The sequence below is a fragment of the Bombina bombina genome, chromosome 5 (assembly GCF_027579735.1).
Source record: "Bombina bombina isolate aBomBom1 chromosome 5, aBomBom1.pri, whole genome shotgun sequence".
Taxonomy (NCBI): Eukaryota; Metazoa; Chordata; class Amphibia; order Anura; family Bombinatoridae; genus Bombina; species Bombina bombina.
The window spans coordinates 1,084,997,499-1,085,015,216 of record NC_069503.1 but is presented as its reverse complement, the minus strand read 5'-3'; the positions used below and the strand labels follow the sequence as shown (position 1 = coordinate 1,085,015,216).

The 17,718-nt window shown below is 38.3% G+C and overlaps 1 protein-coding gene across 4 annotated transcripts in view; it reads right to left on the bottom strand.

Moving 5' to 3' along the window:
• Positions 1-2,239: 2,239 nt before the first annotated feature.
• PHF20L1 (PHD finger protein 20 like 1) overlaps positions 2,240-17,718 on the bottom strand; it is a 584,626-nt gene continuing 569,147 nt past the window's right edge. For all 4 annotated transcript variants that reach the window (XM_053715368.1, XM_053715369.1, XM_053715370.1 and 1 more), the window contains 2 exons: positions 10,627-10,786; positions 2,240-5,702 (listed from right to left, as the gene is read on the bottom strand). In XM_053715368.1, the coding sequence (XP_053571343.1) occupies positions 5,560-5,702; positions 10,627-10,786 (303 nt within the window). In that variant the 3' untranslated portion in view covers positions 2,240-5,559. The remainder of the gene's footprint in view (positions 5,703-10,626; positions 10,787-17,718) is intronic.

The following is a 17,718-nucleotide window of genomic DNA, read 5'->3' as shown; positions in this document are numbered from 1 at the left end:
ACCGAAATACTTGAGCAGAGGGAGTAACAGACGATTACTCGATATAATGATAATCACTTTGACACTGAGGACCATTTTCCTTGTCTCTATATTTTACATGGAAAAACCATAATTCAATAATAGAATTCAGTAATCCAGCGATAAACAAATAGAGGGGGCACGCTTCACCCATTCTCTGATTACATGTACCCAACTCACACTTGTAATCACTATTTGATTTAGTTATATTGCAACAGTGTTTAGCGGACGTTACTTTGTTACTTTTTGGATCATTCATGACTGTGAATACATACAGGCCTAATCCCAATAACTGGTGATCCAATAAATGTTGATACTACTAGTATCTGGTACTGGAGTGTATTTTAATAGTGTTTGTACTTTAACCAACAATTTGGTTTTTTAATGGTTATAATAAAAGTTATTTTTTATAAAATCCTAGCGGGACCACCCACCCTTTAGTTTAGGGCCCAGAGTGCTATAAGTGCATACTTTTGGAATCGTGGTATCCTTTATATCATCTTTCCATTTGGTTGGTGTTCTAGCTTAAATTTAAATGCTATGGTATCAGGCTCTGCCTGCTGAGAAACGTTTCCTGTGTCAGAAATTTCTCCCTCAGACAGGCCCTCCCTCACCGCCAAGTCAGATTGGTGTGAGGGCACTACAGATAAATTATCCTCTGCGTCTGCTTGCTCATTTTCTGTGTTTAAAACTGAGCAGTCACGCTTCCTAGGAAAAGCTGGCAGTTTGGATAAAAATGCTGAGAGAGAATTATCCATTACTGCCGCTAACTGTTGCATAGTAATCGCAATTGGTGCGCTAGATGTACTGGGCATCGCTTGCGGGGGCATAGCTGGTGTTAACACAGAAGGAGAGGATAGCGAGCTATCTTCACTACCTTCAGCTAAAGAATCATCTTGGGCTATATCTTTAAGTGTGATTGTACGGTCCTTAAGCTGTTTGGACGCTATGGCACACTTCACACATAAATTTAATGGGGGAACCACCTTGGCCTTTGAACATACAGAACATAAGCTATCTGAAGGTTCAGACATGTTTGACAGACTTAAACAGAACTTCAATGCAATAAAAATAATTTTTGACAAAAATGTTACTGTCTCTTTAAATAATAAAAGTGCACACTTTAATACTGAAACATCAAAAAACCATCAAATAAACATCCGATTTTAATGAAATTTTCACCACAGTGTCTTAATGCTTTGAAAAGATTGCACACAAATTTTCAGACCAATTAAAGCCTTAATGCCCAAACCGGAGCTAATAACAGTTATTAACCGGTTAACACACTACAGTACTATGCCACAGCTTCTCACTGTGGCCTTTACCTTCCTTAGGGATTATTTTAGTAGGAAATAAGCCTCTCTGGAGCCTTTTCTGATGCCTCTGGACTCCCCACGTGAAGCTGCATGAACTGCCTAGGCAAAACAACTGCGCAATTGAGGCCTCCTCCCTCTTCATTCCAGAGTGGAGGGGCCTTTCTGACTAGATTAGGTGTCCAAATAAGTGCCAGGCTCAAATTAAACCCCAAAAGTGTTTTAAAGTCTGAAAAAACACCTTATTTATAGTGAAAAACATGCTCAAAAGCAATCGATTTTTAAGCCCGCAATAGTGTCAACCAGCATAGAGCCCTTAATATGAGCCATCATATTTTATACAGAGTCTAAGAAAAATGGCTTACCTATCCCAGAGGGAATTTCTGACAGTCTTCTAGCATTACATGGTCTTGTTAGAAAAATGACTGATCATACCTGAAGCAGTTAAGCCTGCAAACTGTTCCCCCCAACTGATGTTCTCTGGTTTCAACAGTCCTGCGTGGGAACAGCAATGGATTTTAGTTACTGGTGCTAAAATCATATTCCTCTTAGCAGAAATCTTCATCATTTTCTGCTGCAGAGTAAATAGTACAAGCCGGCACTATATTAAAATAAACTCTTGATAGAAGAAATAAAAAACTACAACTAACACCACATACTCTTTACCACCCCCGTGGAGATGCTACTAGTTAGAGCGGCAAAGAGAATGACTGGGGGGGCGGAGCCTGAGGGGAGCCATATGGACAGCTCTGCTGTGTGCTCTCTTTGCCACTTCCTGTAGGGATTGAGAATATCCCACAAGTAAGGATGAAGCCGTGGACCGGATACACCAATGTAGGAGAAATTAGGTTTCCCTTGGGGGAAAAGAAAACGTCATATTGAGGAGGTTTCAACTAAGACAAAAGGAGTAAACGTAAGAATGTTTGTTTTATTTTTCAAAAACATACGAAGGATTGCACTTCCAATATACATCTTCCTGGCAATAGGTATAAAACTCTTCCAGCAACAGAACATTTGTAAAAGAACTTCACATATAAAAGAATAAACCCATTCTTATTTTCTCTATACTTGGATGGCTGTACAGTTCTGTTGTTGGGAGACTAAATAATACATACAAGGGAAAACTATAGCAATGAGTATTCTGATTTAATTTGCACTCTGAAATAAAGAGAAATATAGAAATTATAGTGAAATGAAGTTAATGTAAAACTATAAAAATAATTGTCACTGGCAAAGCCTCCTCCCTAGCAGTAAAATTCACTCAGATATTTCTTATTAGACCAAAATCCCACATATGAAATCTCTTTTCTATAATCCTTGGCAAAAGTAAACATTGAATTAAAAAATATATATAAATCCATGATCTGTTTCAATAGAACATGTAATTTACGCATTACTGATCCTATATGTTTAGCTCCAGCAAAAGTAAAATACCGCTCTGGAGCCACAAGCAAGCAATCTTCTTAGGAGAACATGACTGGTGAGCCAATAAGATGCATAGTTTCATGACCCACCAATCGCCAGGAGTAATGGTTGAGGCTCTGGATAAGGACACGTTATTTTTGCATCAGAATGTTTCTTAAAGTTAAGTCTTGTTTTCTTATGAAAGCGTTAGTCTGTTCCTAAAATTCAGTTAGATAAATCTATAGGAAACAACACAAACATCCATAAGTTTAAAACTCCTATCAGTGGTAAAGAAGCAGAGTTTGTTATGCACACCTACCATTATACGCCACTTCACTACAATTTCTAGATTTCTCTTTCCGCTATATAGACACATCGCAAGTGTGGCAGAGACAAAAAAAAAAGAACATTTATAATTGTTATAATTTCTTCCACTATAAACTACATCACTTTTCATTTTCTGTTTGTAGCTGAGTGATTGTCCCTTCCGTTGTCATTCTTTGCTTTGACTTTGGTTTTCTGACTAGGGTCCATTACAGAACAAAATGAATAAAATACAGATTAGCACAAACAAACAAACAAACAAAAAACAACAAAAATAAGGATTTACAGTCTTATGATTACTATAGTGGTTCTTTTATTACCAGCAATGAACAGTCTTTCTGTTCGTTTTCAATTCCTCATGCCTGCTGAGGATGTCAAGTGTGCATGTGAAAAGAAAGTTTATCAAAGTTGAATTACTATGGGCAAAAATAATAAAAATATATATATACAGATCTATTTAAACACTGCAAAACTAAGGTTAAAAATTCAGTATTTTTTTTAGATACGCCTGTAATTTGGATGAACTGCCAGCACCAAATATATGGATGATCCAGTTTCCCATAGTAGTCAATTTTGGCACATTTGGGGGGCATTAAAGTCATTGCTATATATTATTAAGCTCAACACTGAAAAATACATGCATACAAAATAAATGTTTAAAAGCATTTAAAAATGTCAATTTGTTATCAAATTTTGCATTATTTTGCAGTCAAGATAAAGGTGGCTTGCGCCCTTCCCTATTTTCGGAGGCAGACTTTTACTTGTGAAAATGCAACACACTAAAATCTGGTTTTGCACAAATCATAGTGTGTTGCCCTTTCACAAGAAGGAATCTGGCTCTGAAAATGTCAAAAGGCTGCAAGTGTCCATTTTCTTCTGCATTCAGCAGCTAATGAAGCTGCCCAAGGCTCATATCTAATTTTCAGATCGCAAATTGCAGAAACAAAATTGTAAAACAAGAAAAGTAATTTTTGAGATTAATGTCCCTTTAACGCATGCCAGCTAAACCTATTAAAACATATATGCATAACAACACATTGTGATGTTTTCCTTAAAGGGACAGTAAAGTCAAAATTAAATGTTTAAGGTTTAGATAGAGCATGTCATTTTTAACAGCTCTCCAATTTTCTTCTCTTCTCAAATTTCCATTGTTCTCTTGGTATCCTTTTTGAAGTGTAAATCTAGACAAGGTCATAGAATCTCAGGAGAGTGCTCGTCTTTGGCACTCTATGGCAGCAGTATTTGCAACAAAGTATAACACTGCTACAATATTGCAAAATACTGCTGCCATATAATGCTAAAAGCATATGCACTCTCCTGAGCTCCTATCTGCCTACCTAGAATTACTCTTCAACAAAGGATACCAAGGCAACAAAGCACATTTCATAACAGAAGTGAATTGCATAGTTATTTAAAAATGTCATGCTGTATCCGAATCATGACAGTTCTCTTTTGACTTTACTGTATATTTAAAGCAGCATTGCAGTTTTAACTACATTAAATTAGTAGCAGTTATTGGTTAATTTAAATAGCCTGTCCACAATAAATAAATATTATCTGTCGATCACTGATCATCAATAACTGTATAAAAACAGACTATATTGCATGGTGAATGAGAGTTACTAAAGGTATTAGTATTTCATTCCCACTGTTTCCTTTCCTGTTACAAAGTGTACAGTTCACTTATTTAAAAAAATAGCTACAATGTTGACAGTGAAGATACATCAAAGGCATGTCCCTGCAATGCTACCTTAAAGGGACAAGAACGTCACAATTAAACGTTCATCATACAGAGCATGTAATTTTAAAGGAAATTTTATATTACATTACAATACTTGGCTTCAGCACTAATATGGCAACAGTGTGTGCAACATTGTTTTTAACACTGCTCAACATTTTTATATGTCTGCCGTGTTTGCAACAATGTATAACTCATCAATCACTGCTGCTATGTAGTACTCTATAATTTCTGTGAATATCTAGATGTGCTCTTCAGCAAAGGATTCCAAAAGAATGAAAAATAAATGTGATATTGGACATAAATTGGGAAGCTATTTAAAATTGCATACTCTATCTGAATCAATGTTAAATTTAACTTTAATTGCCCTTTTACTTAGATTAACATAAGACTTTTTTTAACAAAGAGAAGCTGGTGTTTTCTAGAAGAAAAAAAAACGGGTCAAAGTCAACATCCACTAGATTTGTTGTGAAACTGTGATCCAAATATCATCTGTGTCCTGTTCCATAGAGCAATTTCCAGCCACTTACATGGCAGATAAAGAGTATAAACATCTCTTTTTGCCACTTTCTTTAACAGCTTCATGTGAATATTGACTGTTTTTTCACACGACTCGTTAAAAAGGATTAATAATCCTTGTAAAGGATCAATACTAATAATATATATATTTATATATTTATATAGTCATAAAACCTGTACAAACTTTTTTTTGTGTTCTAAGTAACAAAATAGTTCAGCAATGCCAGACAGTCTTCTCTTTTGTCATACAGAGCACAAAGTAGCTATCTGTTGCACTTTGCTCATGTCCTTTAAAAGCTGTTTGATACGTCGCTTTAATTGAGGCAACCTTGCAAGCGGATCCGGGGGTTCCAGCTCTCCAGTGAAATCCAACCAGCTTTCTAGAACTTGAAAAAAAATAAAAGATGTTAGGAGTATTTACAACAGCCAATCGACTGTCCCTATACGCCAATGATCAACAGTGCCCGAGGTCTGTTATTTTTTAATTCCTGCTAGTTTAACTAACTCTTCACTTCACTAATTTATAAAGGATCAGACAAATAAAAGAATAAGGTAATTTTATTTCTGCTGTATAATACCAAATTTCCAACATTCTTCCAGTTAGATAAAGTGCTCTTCAGAAATATAATCACATTGATCACTGTGAAAATCTATATGTACATAAACAATTGTTTGTCCACGGAACAAAAAATAAAAAAATAAAAAAAAATAATATATATATATATATACACAGGGGTTGAAAATTTCCAGTGGTCCCGGACAACTTAGACATTGCAGCGGACAACGTTTTCCTATCTTAAACATTAAGTGGACTACTAACTTTTCCCTCTGGGCAAGTAGCTTTTAACCCCCAACTAGTAAACCAGTGTTATTTTTCTACCTATATTTTTCCACATAAATATATATATATATATACACATACCAAGGACGTGCAGTCATAGGAGGCACGGCCTCCCCTTCCATATGGGGCCAAAGTGTAATTAAATTAATTTTAATTTAAATAAAAAAATTGTAATAAAAAAAAAATCACCATTTTTGTTTCCACTCATGTAACGCTATGGAGAGGCATCACACAGGACTGCATCTCTCCATAGCGAAACATGGATAATTTTCTACTATAGCAACTATCACAGCAGCACCACCCACTGTTTGTAGAAGTACCTTTAACTAACTGAAGCAAAAATATTGGCCAATAGGAGGCATTCTTCATGATGCCTCTTTGCCAGGGAGCCAATCAGAGACGGTCATGCTCTCCTGGTGATTGACAGCACCAGGAGAACTGACCGGCTGATTGGCTCACTGCGCATTGTGGAAGGGAGAAGCTCAGATGGCGTGAAGTGAGGAGGGAGAGACTGTCACTGTGCAACAGTAATTGAATGAAATTCACTAGTGTCAGCTCTAAAACCTACTCATCTGCTTCCTCTAATTCAAATTCCAATGATAGATTGCACATTGTTTTATTAAAATACTTAATGCGCAATATATCAGTTGAAATTTGAATAGAGGAGCAGGCGAGTAGGTTTTCTGTGTGTTCCTCTGCTTCTGCTTCCACACTCCCGGCACTGCACGTGACTGTTTGATTTAGAGTGTAAAAAAACACATGGGCTGCAAACGGACTTCACTGTGTGTGAGGGGCTGCTAAATCTGCCATCATGGTCTTTATTTAATCTTTTAACACTTTGGCTGCTAGTGATGAATCTGCATTCTGCAGTGCAAAGTGTTAAAAGATTATAGAAAGACCATGATGGCAGATTTTATTTTCATCATCATACCAGGATTACCTTAGGCAGGGTCAGAATTAGCAGGGAGTTTTTTTATTTTAAAGTGTTAAACATTTTTTTTTCCTGCCTGCAGTCATTTCAAATGTCTTAATCTCTCTAGCCATTAGCGCAGCTCAGCTGGAATAACTTGAAGATCTTCCTATTGGCTGAGAGAGAGTGAGACACTGTGAGAGGCTGTTCTAGCTGTGCTTTTTGGTTTGGCAGAGAGTCAGTAAACACAATCATTTGTGAGGTATAGCCAACCTCCTCTCTGTAAATCAAATGTTTGCTGTCTACTATCCGGTCAGTGTATAGCTCTACACTTTAGAGCATAGAGGGTTTGGTGTTCTTGTAACAGCTTCAGGTACTGTCTTCCGTTGCTGCATTGGTAAGGAACTCCCACATCTGTCTCTCATTCTAAACTTCCCTCCCCCGTGTCTCTCCAGCAGTCAGTGAGAGGCTGAGAGCAGGCACTGCTACTAGGAATAGGAAAGGGAGTGTGTGGACTCAGGGCTGCAGCTTTTAATGTGAGGGTGTCTTGTAGCACTAGCAGGTGACTTATTCTTCATCTTATCTGAACTTATGCACTAATAATAAGGCTGTTGTATGTTTATAGAATTGGCACGTATTGTTTTTGTTTTCTTTTATGAATTTTTTTGTCTCTGAGGACCTCTGGTGGTCATTTGTAGCATTGCAGCTCTGACAGCAAATCTAATTTCATTTGTCATGGTTAGTGATACTGACTGCTCTCAACATTTAAAAAATAAAAAAATAACATATTGGAGGAGAAGAGAGGGGAAAAAAGTAAAAAATAAAGACTGGCCATATTGTTAATGCTGTTTATCAACTAGTGTCACTATTAAAGAAATATATCTAACTGGATCATCTGCCCCATTATACCTCTTCAGTCAAAATTTTATCCTAAAATTCTACACTTGTTTGAAATGTGTTTTTTTTATCATTGATCATTTGCATATTATTTTGTACAAATCTGTACTGCTTCTTAGATAGCTTGCTGTCAGCTGGGAAACAGTACAGATTTGTACAAAATAATATGCAAATGAAGGAGCAAGTTTAGAATTTTAAGAAAATCTTGACTGAAGAGGTGATCTTATACAATCTAACTGCTGCAGATGTGACAGTATGTATTTCTCATAATTTTATTTCAAACTTGTCTCAAGTTAATAATAGGATAACCGCCCTTTTATTATCCAAAATAATAATACAGGTGGCCTCGTTTTACAACGGTTCAATTTACACCGTTTCAGAATAACAACCTTTTTTTCCAGTCATGTGACTGCTATTGAAAAGCATTGAGAAGCAGTGCATTTATTAAAATAGCCAGTATGTGGAGCTGTCCGCTTGTGTTGCAGCAAAGCCAAGCAAGCTGAAATTAATCAGTTTAACCAGACCTGCGCTATCGAGCAGATTTCAAAGAAAAAGGATCTTCCTGTCTATAAATCAGTCCAGATTGGAATGCATAGAAAGAACTGTTTGCAGAAAAATGCAAGTGAAGTCTGTGTTGTGTGATTATTTTATTAGGTTTATAATGCTGTTTAGCAAATGTTTTTGTTCATTTAACCTAGTTTAATTATATATTCTGTGTTATGTGATTATTTTATTAGGTTTATAATGCTGTTTAGCATTTCAAGTCTTCATTTCAAAGCTTTAAAAATAATGTATTAGGTGTTACGTATGACAATTTTGAGAGGGGCCTGGAACCTATCTCCCTCACTTCCCATTGACTTACATTACAAACTGGCTTTCAATTTACAACGGTTTCGATTTACAACCATTCCTTCTGGAACCTAACCCCGGCGTAAACTGAGGGCTACCTGTATATTGTATTCCTATGTAATTGTAATGTCAGAATTTGACTGTGCGCATTTTGTGTGTGTGTCTGCTTTATTCTCCAGGTAATCATCAACTCAATACAGATGTGCTGGTGCAGTGTTTCTCAACTGCGGTCCTCAAGTGCCCCCAACATGCAAGGTTTTCATTATAGCTGAACCAGTGCACAGGTGAAATAATCAGCTGATCATTAACACCATGGTTACTAACTTGCTTTCATACATCAGCTGATTATTTCACCTGTGCACTGGTTCAGCTATAATGAAAAACTGCCCTGTTGGGGGTACTTGAGACCCGCGGTTAAGAAACAATGCTTTGGTTTAATTTAAGCTCTTTTTTTTTTATTATTTCAATTCTTTTATTGAGATAATTCCAAAATATACATAGAAAAGCATTAGAAAAACTGTTAAATTAACATCAAGTGTTACAATAGATAATTATTTGTTACAATTGGACAAGTAGGTTTATAACAATAGGACTCGAGGTTGATTAATATTACTGGATTAGGCCACATGTACCAATCAGCCGACACTCAAAAATAAAAGTATACAATGGATATGTTTGTGATGAAAATGACCGTTGCGGGGATGTCTATGACCTCTTTCTGACTGTCACGAGGTGGCCCTGTGTTGTGAATGTGTTTAGAGTCTAAGTGTAGGGACATTACATACGGGAGCGCAGTTTTATAGTAGGTTGATAGGGTTGGGCAAGGGAATGGGATGTTATTGGCTATTGATATATTCTTCCCATAGAAATGTTATGTTATGGAATTCTTCTAACCGCCTGGTGCTGGTGTAATGATAATTCTCCAGCTGGAGATAGTGTGTCACCCTGGACCTCCAGACTGCGAGGGATGGCAGGTCTGATTTTTTCCAATTAAGCGGGATTAGTCTTTTAGCAGAGTTGATCATAATTGTGAGATGTGTTCGTTTTAGTTTGCATGAAATTTTGGGGAATTTGTTGAAAAGAAAAACCCATGGGGTAAACGGAAATGGTGCACCCACAGCTTTTTCAATCTCAAATCTAAGGGAGCACCAGAAGGATGATGCTGTCGGGCATGTCCACCAGATATGTGCAAAAGTGGCTGGCTCTCCGCAGTTCCTCCAGCACACGGTGGTCGTGTTTGGGAATAGGTGATGCAATCGAACTGGAGTGTAGTACCACCTGCTTAGCAGTTTGATATTCATTTCCAGCATCGAAATGGATGATGAAGCTTTTGTCATCTGGTGAAAGATGATATTCCAGTCTGGTGGGTCCAGGGCGACCCCTAAGTCTTTTTCCCATTTAGCTACATATGTAGGGGGTACCGAGTGGGACACACGCAACAGTATTTTATATGTTAATGATAGAATTCCTCTCTGTGGGTGGGGATGAAAGCAAATTGCTTCAAAATGAGAGAATTTAAGCTACTTTTATTGGGCTCATATATGTGTTTCTCCGGTGTATCATTGACAGTGCCTCACTAGCCTCTGACATCACTGCACGTCACTGGTATATATATAACTTTTAAAAAGATCTTTCTGGATAAAAACAGAATCCATGGTTAAATTATTGTTATTATTATTATAAAAACAGGGCTCAAAGACAAATTGAAAAGGATGAATGTGATGGACTTTGTGACTTTCAACCTCATCTACTATTTTATTCTGTTAGATTAAGTTTGCAAACAGTACAAGGAAACAACATGATGAAGCCATACCATCAACTTCCTTTTCTATGAGGTCCATTCTGCTGGTGATTTCATTCTGGATATTTTCTATATGGGTCAAAAGATTTAGCTGCCATTGAAGATGAGACTCCACCTGCTCTTCTATTGCTTTTTTGCCGGCAAATAATCGTACTGTTTCTTCTGATACAGTCTAAATGAAAAACACAAACCAGTTACAATTAGGCAATGTGATGTAAAACCCCCCCACTATTTAAGTATATTTTTGAGGAATTTAACAAAGGAACCTCGCTGCATTTTAATTAACATTAGAAGCATTTTTGCAGTATTCTTTATTTTACAAAATGCTTAATGGAACAATAAAGGTATAACGTGAAATGTACTGCAGTGCTTTAAATTCAGCTAGATTTTTCTTGCAAAATACTAGAGCTTGTACACATGCTTCCTTTAAATGTTATCACTGATTTAGTAAACAATGCAAGTATACACAGCTTAAAGAGACAGCAAAATCCAAACTATGAAGTGAAACACAAAACAGAGGGGGCGCCTCATGTGCAGATCAACCAAAAGTGAGCATGAAATGATGCAACCAAAATCCAAAAATGGGAACTCACATTTGGCAATAGCACACCGATGTGCTGGTAGTGACGTGCTGATATCTCAGGGTGTATCAGCTCACCCTCTCTCCTGGTGTTGCTCAGCCAGTTGAATTACAAGAAAGATCCAAGGATATGAAGCTCAACTCCGTGTAGCATTTAAATGGGAAAAACAAAGCTGCTAGAACTGTGCTTAAGTTTAAAAGATTGTTTATTTAAAAACACCACATTAAAAACAAAAGCAGTGAGTTAAATAGGGTTGTCCAAGTTTTATACCCTATCTACAACGCGTTTCTTGGCAACTGCCGTTTCATCAGGCATCTAGCACCTTGCATGGTTCAATGCTATTTAAACCTATTGAAAACCAATGAGCCAATATTGAACCATGCAAGGTGCTAGATGCCGAATGAAACGGCAGTTGCCGAGAAACGCATTGCAGATGGGGGCAAAACTTGGACACCCCTATTTTAACTTACTGCTTTTGTTTTTAATGTGTTGTTTTTAAATAAACACTTTTTTAAACTTGGTTGATCTTGACGAGGCACCCCTCTGTTTTGTGTTTCACTTCATAGTTTGGTTCGGATTCGCCTGTGAAGAGAAGAGCAGCCATCTATACCTTGATATCCATCGAGGCCCTTTGAATAGTGCAGAGCACAAATTCTTTTGGGACTATTATTGCATAACTGTTTGGTAACAGATTTATTGTTTGTATTCCTCATTGAGATAAGATCTGTTATATCTGTTTAAATATTTATTTCAATATTACCACTAGGACGCCCCCTCAATTGGTTAGTTTTAAAATCCACACTAAGCTTTCATGATTTATATAAGGCATGTGATTTTAAACAACTTTCCAATTTACTTTTATCGTCATATTTGTTTTGTTCTCTTGTTATTCTTAGTTGAAAGCTAAACCTTGGTAGGTTTATATGCTAATTTCTAAGCCCTTGAAGGTCGCCCCTTACCTAAATGCATTTCACAGCTATATAGATAATATTGTGCTCACGCACGTAGAGTTTTTTTAATAGTCAGTACTAATTGCCTGAAATGCAAGTCTGTCAAAAAGTCTGCAGACGTTTAGATACAAAGAAATCACAAAGGTAAAAAGTGTATTAATGTAAGTATGTTGGTTATGCAAAACTGGGTTATGGTAAATAAAGGGATTATCTATAACAATAACATTCTTGGTGTTTAATGTCCCTTTAATGTATCACTGAAACTGTAAAAACCTTTGAAATGTTTCTACCAAATGCTACAAACCTATGTGAACACCAAGTGGCTGCTTTGCACAATTGCCACAGCCAAGAAGCCATAGCCTAAGTAGTGGAGACTTTGTCTTGATATCATAAACTACAAACCCTGCTGAAAGTACCTGAATAGCGAGGCTTTAAGTCATCTGTCCCTTTCTGATTTCACTGGGGAGACTAAAGTCCTTTTTCTTGGCTATATCAAAATGGACATTTTAAAAATGTATGTTCTTGTGCTGAAAATAAACATGTTTAGGTATGCTTCTGGGGTGTGTCCCCCGTCTACACTAAGAGATGCAGGTGTGTTCCATATCAACCAGTGAGCTCATTTCCCTGATATCAAGTTTATAAATATAGCCAAGTAGATGAGAAAAAAAGAAAAGCAGGAAAGATAAAGTGGGGGTAAAGAAGAATTGTAAAACAAGTACTGCTGCCAAAAAGAAATTAATGTATCAGGTGAGCATACATTTCTTTTTCTTTCATCCGATGGTGAGAGTCCACAAGCCATCATGTATGGGAATCAATAACCGTGGAGTCCAGGAGACTACTGTGAATACAGGGATGTGTGTGTGTGTGTGGGGGGGAGAGACAAACATTGAAGGCAGGATATAACTGTTCAGGGACTACGGCCCTCAGAACTTTCCTGCCAAAGGTATCTTCAGAAGAAGCATACACATCAAAGTGATAAAACTTACAAAAAGTGTGTGAAGAAGACCAAGTAGCTGCCTTAAAAATCTGATCAATAGAAGCCTTATTACGAAAGGCCCAAGAAGTAGCAACTGCTCTAGTGGAATGATCAGTTATGGGTTCAGGGGGAGTTTTCCCCCTGCAACCAAATAAGCCTTGCATATTAGGAGCTGGACAAAAAGAAGGAACCACAATTTCCTGACTGATAGTATCTGTAGATACCACCTTAGGAATAAAAGAATAGCTAGTGCGAAGAACAGTCTTTTCCTGATGAAAACTCATAGACCCTTCATGCTGAAAAGATAGGTAGAAGAAAAAACAAAAACTTCCTTGATAAAAGCTGAAGGTCTGAACCATGCATTTGCTCAAAAGGTGACGGTCAAAGAACCCTCAAAACCAGATTAAGATTCCAAGGAGGAGAAACTGGACAAATAATTGGTTTAATTCTGATCAGAGCCTGAAAAATGGCCTAAACCTTAGGAATTTTAGCAATTTTCTTATGAAACAAAACAGAAAGAGCAGAAATTTGACCCTTCAGTGAACTGGCTGATAAACTTTTATCTAAGCCTTCCTGCGGGAACTCAAGCACTATAGGAATTCTAAAAGCATTCCAATGGTAATCTTTGTGAGAACACAATGCAGAAAAGTTTTTCCAGATATTATGATAAATATGTTTGGTTGCAAAAAACCTATCAGAGACTGAATTAAGTCTTCATTCGCCATGCCGTCATATTGAGTATTTTAAGATTTTAATAAAAGAAAGGGCCTTGAGAGAGAAAATACTTTCTAAAAGGAAGCCTCCAAAGCAGGCACGAGGACATCTGCACCAGGTCTGCAAACCAAATCCTGCAAGGCTACGCTGGAGCAACTAGAATTGTTGAGCATTGTTAATGCCTTATTCTGGCTATCACTTTGGTTAGCAACCCAAATGGAGGAAAATGTAAATCAGTTTGAACGACCAAGGGATCAATAGGGAATATATCATACTCACCCGAGGGTCCCAGGACATGGCACAATACTAAGGCGGTTTGTGATTCAAGTGAGAAGCCATGCAATCTCTCTATGGCAGACCCCAACATCTCATAACTTGGCTGAAAACTTCCTGATTCAGATACCATTCCTCTGAGTGAAGAGATTGGTGACTGAGAAAGTCTGCCACTCAACAGTTCACACCCGGAATGTGGATGGCAGAAATCCTGCAATGATGGTGCTCTGCCCAACTAATGGTGCGGGACACTTCCCTCATTGCTAAGGAACTGCAAGTTCCTCTCTGACCATTGGCATAAGCCATTGCCGTGACGTTGTCCGATTGAGATCTCAGAAAAGATTTGTGTCTGAGGTCGGCCAACTCTGGAGAGTCTGAAAATTTCAGAGTTCCAGAAAATTTATTGATAACCTCACCTCCTGAGGAGATCAAATTCCCTGTGCTCTCCAAGACCCCAGACTGCACCCCAACCTATCAGGTTGGTAACTGTGGAGATTACTTTCCCTACTGGTCAAAGAAAGTAGGCTCCCAGAATCAAGGTCTGTTGAGTCTGCCACTAAGTCAAAGTCTGTCTTATCTTGTGATCTAACAAAATACTCAGACAGATCCTCATGGTCCCCATTCTATTGATGCAGCATCTGCAGTTGGAGAGCCTGAAGATGAAATCTGGCAATTGGAATTGCTCTGAGGCAGTCACCATGAGACCCACAATTTCCATGAACTAAGCAACGGAAGGGAGAGGATTCAGCTGCAGGAGGACGGTTTGCGGTGATCTGTCCAAGGCATAAACATAGTATACACATAGGTTCCAGCCTCTTGTTAAAAACCTTTATTCTTTCATCACAGGGCCCATAATAAGAAACAGCTACAACATTTTGTGCCTACTATAGGCCCTTAGCCATGTTGTAAAGAGGCATAAACATAGTGATGGAATAGATTATCAACCCACAAAAAGACACATGGGTCTGAGGAGTTCATGAGATTTTTGGAAGATTTATTTTCCAACCATGACTCTGAAGCAACTGAAGAAACTTCTACATGTGAGACACAGCCAGATGATAAGAAGCCTGAACCAGAATGTCCTCCAAGTAAGGAACTACAGAAATCCCTTGAGCTCGAGCCAGAGACATCAGAGCTCACAATACATTTGTAAACACTCTAGGAGCTGTAGACAGACCAAAAGGGAGGGCCATGAACGGATGATTATTTTCTAGAAAAGTAAATCTCAGGAGCATCTTTGAAAGGGAAGGTAAAGTTTACAGCTATTCACAACTGCAATGCATGTATAAATAGTCAATTTATGCAGTTGCTAACATTATGTTTATATTATAACTATTGTTATTAAAGTAAATAGTTTTTAAAATTTCTACCATTCCACTGCCGACTCCTCCCCAACCCGTCTTCCTCGTTTCCCTGGTGTGACGTCTCCAGCGGTCCCATCTGCTCTCTACAGAGCATTCAGGATCGTGATTTAAACTGCGCATGTGTCAAAATTCGTTGGCTGTTAAATTATTTGAACAAAATCTAATACATAATATGTTTGATTGCATAAGTACGCTATGTTACCAGCTGTAGTACTTACTTGGATCGCAATCGATGAAGAATGTATTTTGTATCCAAGGTTTTAACGATGAAGCCAACAGCGCATGCGCATCTCATGAACGAGCATGAGGAAGAAACAGGGCTATTTAAGTTTAACGCATGCGCTTAACTATCGTGTGACGTTGACCAAAATGGGTAGAAACTATCATTGGTATATGGACTATGACTCGCCTGTCAATCACTTGGACAAAATGGCGGGCAGAGGAAAGAAGTGGATCAGAGGCTGTTTAAAAGGTAAAAAAACTAAATTTATGCTTAACTTTCCGGACATGGAGAGTCCACGACGTCATTCCAATTACTAGTGGGATATTCTACTCCTGGCCAGCAGGAGGAGGCAAAGAGCACCACAGCAAAGCTGTTAAGTGTAACTTCCTATACCTATAATCCCCAGTCATTTAGCCGAAGGAAAATGGAAAAAGAAAAAACACAAGGGTGAAAAGGTGCCTGAAGTTTACTCAAAAAAACCTGCCGAATTATAATTAAAAAGAGGGTGGGGTCGTGGACTCTCCATGTCCGGAAAGAAAGAAATTTATCAGGTAAGCATACATTTTGTTTTCTTTCCTATGACATGAAGAGTCCACAACATCATTCCAATTACTAGTGGGAACCAATACCCAAGCTAGAGGACACAGAATGAACAGGGAGGGAGAAAAAGGCAGGAGGACTTAAACAGAAGGCACAACCGCTTGAAGAACCTTTCTCCCAAAGGAAGCCTTGGCCGAGGCAAAAGTATAAAATTTGTAGAATTTGGAAAAAGTATGCAGAGAGGACCATGTTGTCGTCGTGGAAATCGGTTCCACATAAGCGTCATTTTTGAAAGCCCAAGAAGAGGAGACAGCCCTAGTGGAATGAGCCTTAATTCTCTCAGGATGCTGCTGTCCAGCAGTCTCATAAGCCAAACAAATTAAACTTCTCAACCAGAGAGACAGAGTAGTAGAAGTGGCCTTCTGACTCTTACGCTTTCCAGAGAAAACAACAAACAAGGCAGAAGATTGCCAAAAATCTTTAGTAGCTTGTAAATAAAATTTTAGAGCCTGCACAACATCCAAGTTATGCAAAAGACGTTCCTTATTAGGAGGATTAGGACAAAAAGAAAAAAACAACAATTTCCTGATTAATGTTTCGATCCGACACCACAGTAGGGAGAAAAACCAATTTAGTACAAAGGACCGCCTTATCAGCTTGAAAAATAAGGTACAGGGAATCACACTGCAGAGCTGAAAGCTCAGACACTCTGCGAGCGGAAGAAATAGCAACAAGAAACAAAACCTTCCAAGATAACAATTGGCTCAAACGGAGCCTGCTGCAAAACTTTAAGAACTAGATTAAGGCTCCACGGGGAGCAACAGGTTTAAACACAGGACTGATTCTAACCCTTCTGACCCTTCTCCAGGCCATCTTGAAGAAAAGATAAAATCCGGGGAATCCTCACCCGGCTCCAGGAGTACCCCTTAGATTTGCACCAATAAAGATATTTACGCCATATCTTATGGTAAATCTTGCGAGAACCAGGTTTGCGAGCCTGAAGCAAAGTTTCAATAACCGCTTCAGAAAAAACACGTCTAGACAGAACTAGGCGTTCAATCTGCAAGCAGTCAGCTTCAGATATTCTAGGTTTGGATGGAGGAAATGACCCTGAATTAGAAGGTCCTTCCTCTGAGGTAACCTCCAAGGAGATAGAGATGACATCCTTACCAGATCCTCACCAATGCTCTCTCCTGTTTGATACGAGCAATGAATCGTGGAAGGAGAGCAAATGAAGGAAATAGATATGCCAGAGAAAACCTCCAAGGAACCGCTAGAGCATCTATCAGAACGGCCTGAGGATCTCTTGACCTCGAACAATACTTTGGAACCATGGCATTTTGGCGGGACGCCATCAGATTCAACTCTGGAAAGCCCCACCTGAGGGTTGTATGAGAGAACACTTCCGGATGGAGAGCCCACTCTCCGGGATGAAAGGTCTGTCTGCTAGGAAATCTGCCTGCCAGATGTCCACTCCTGGAAT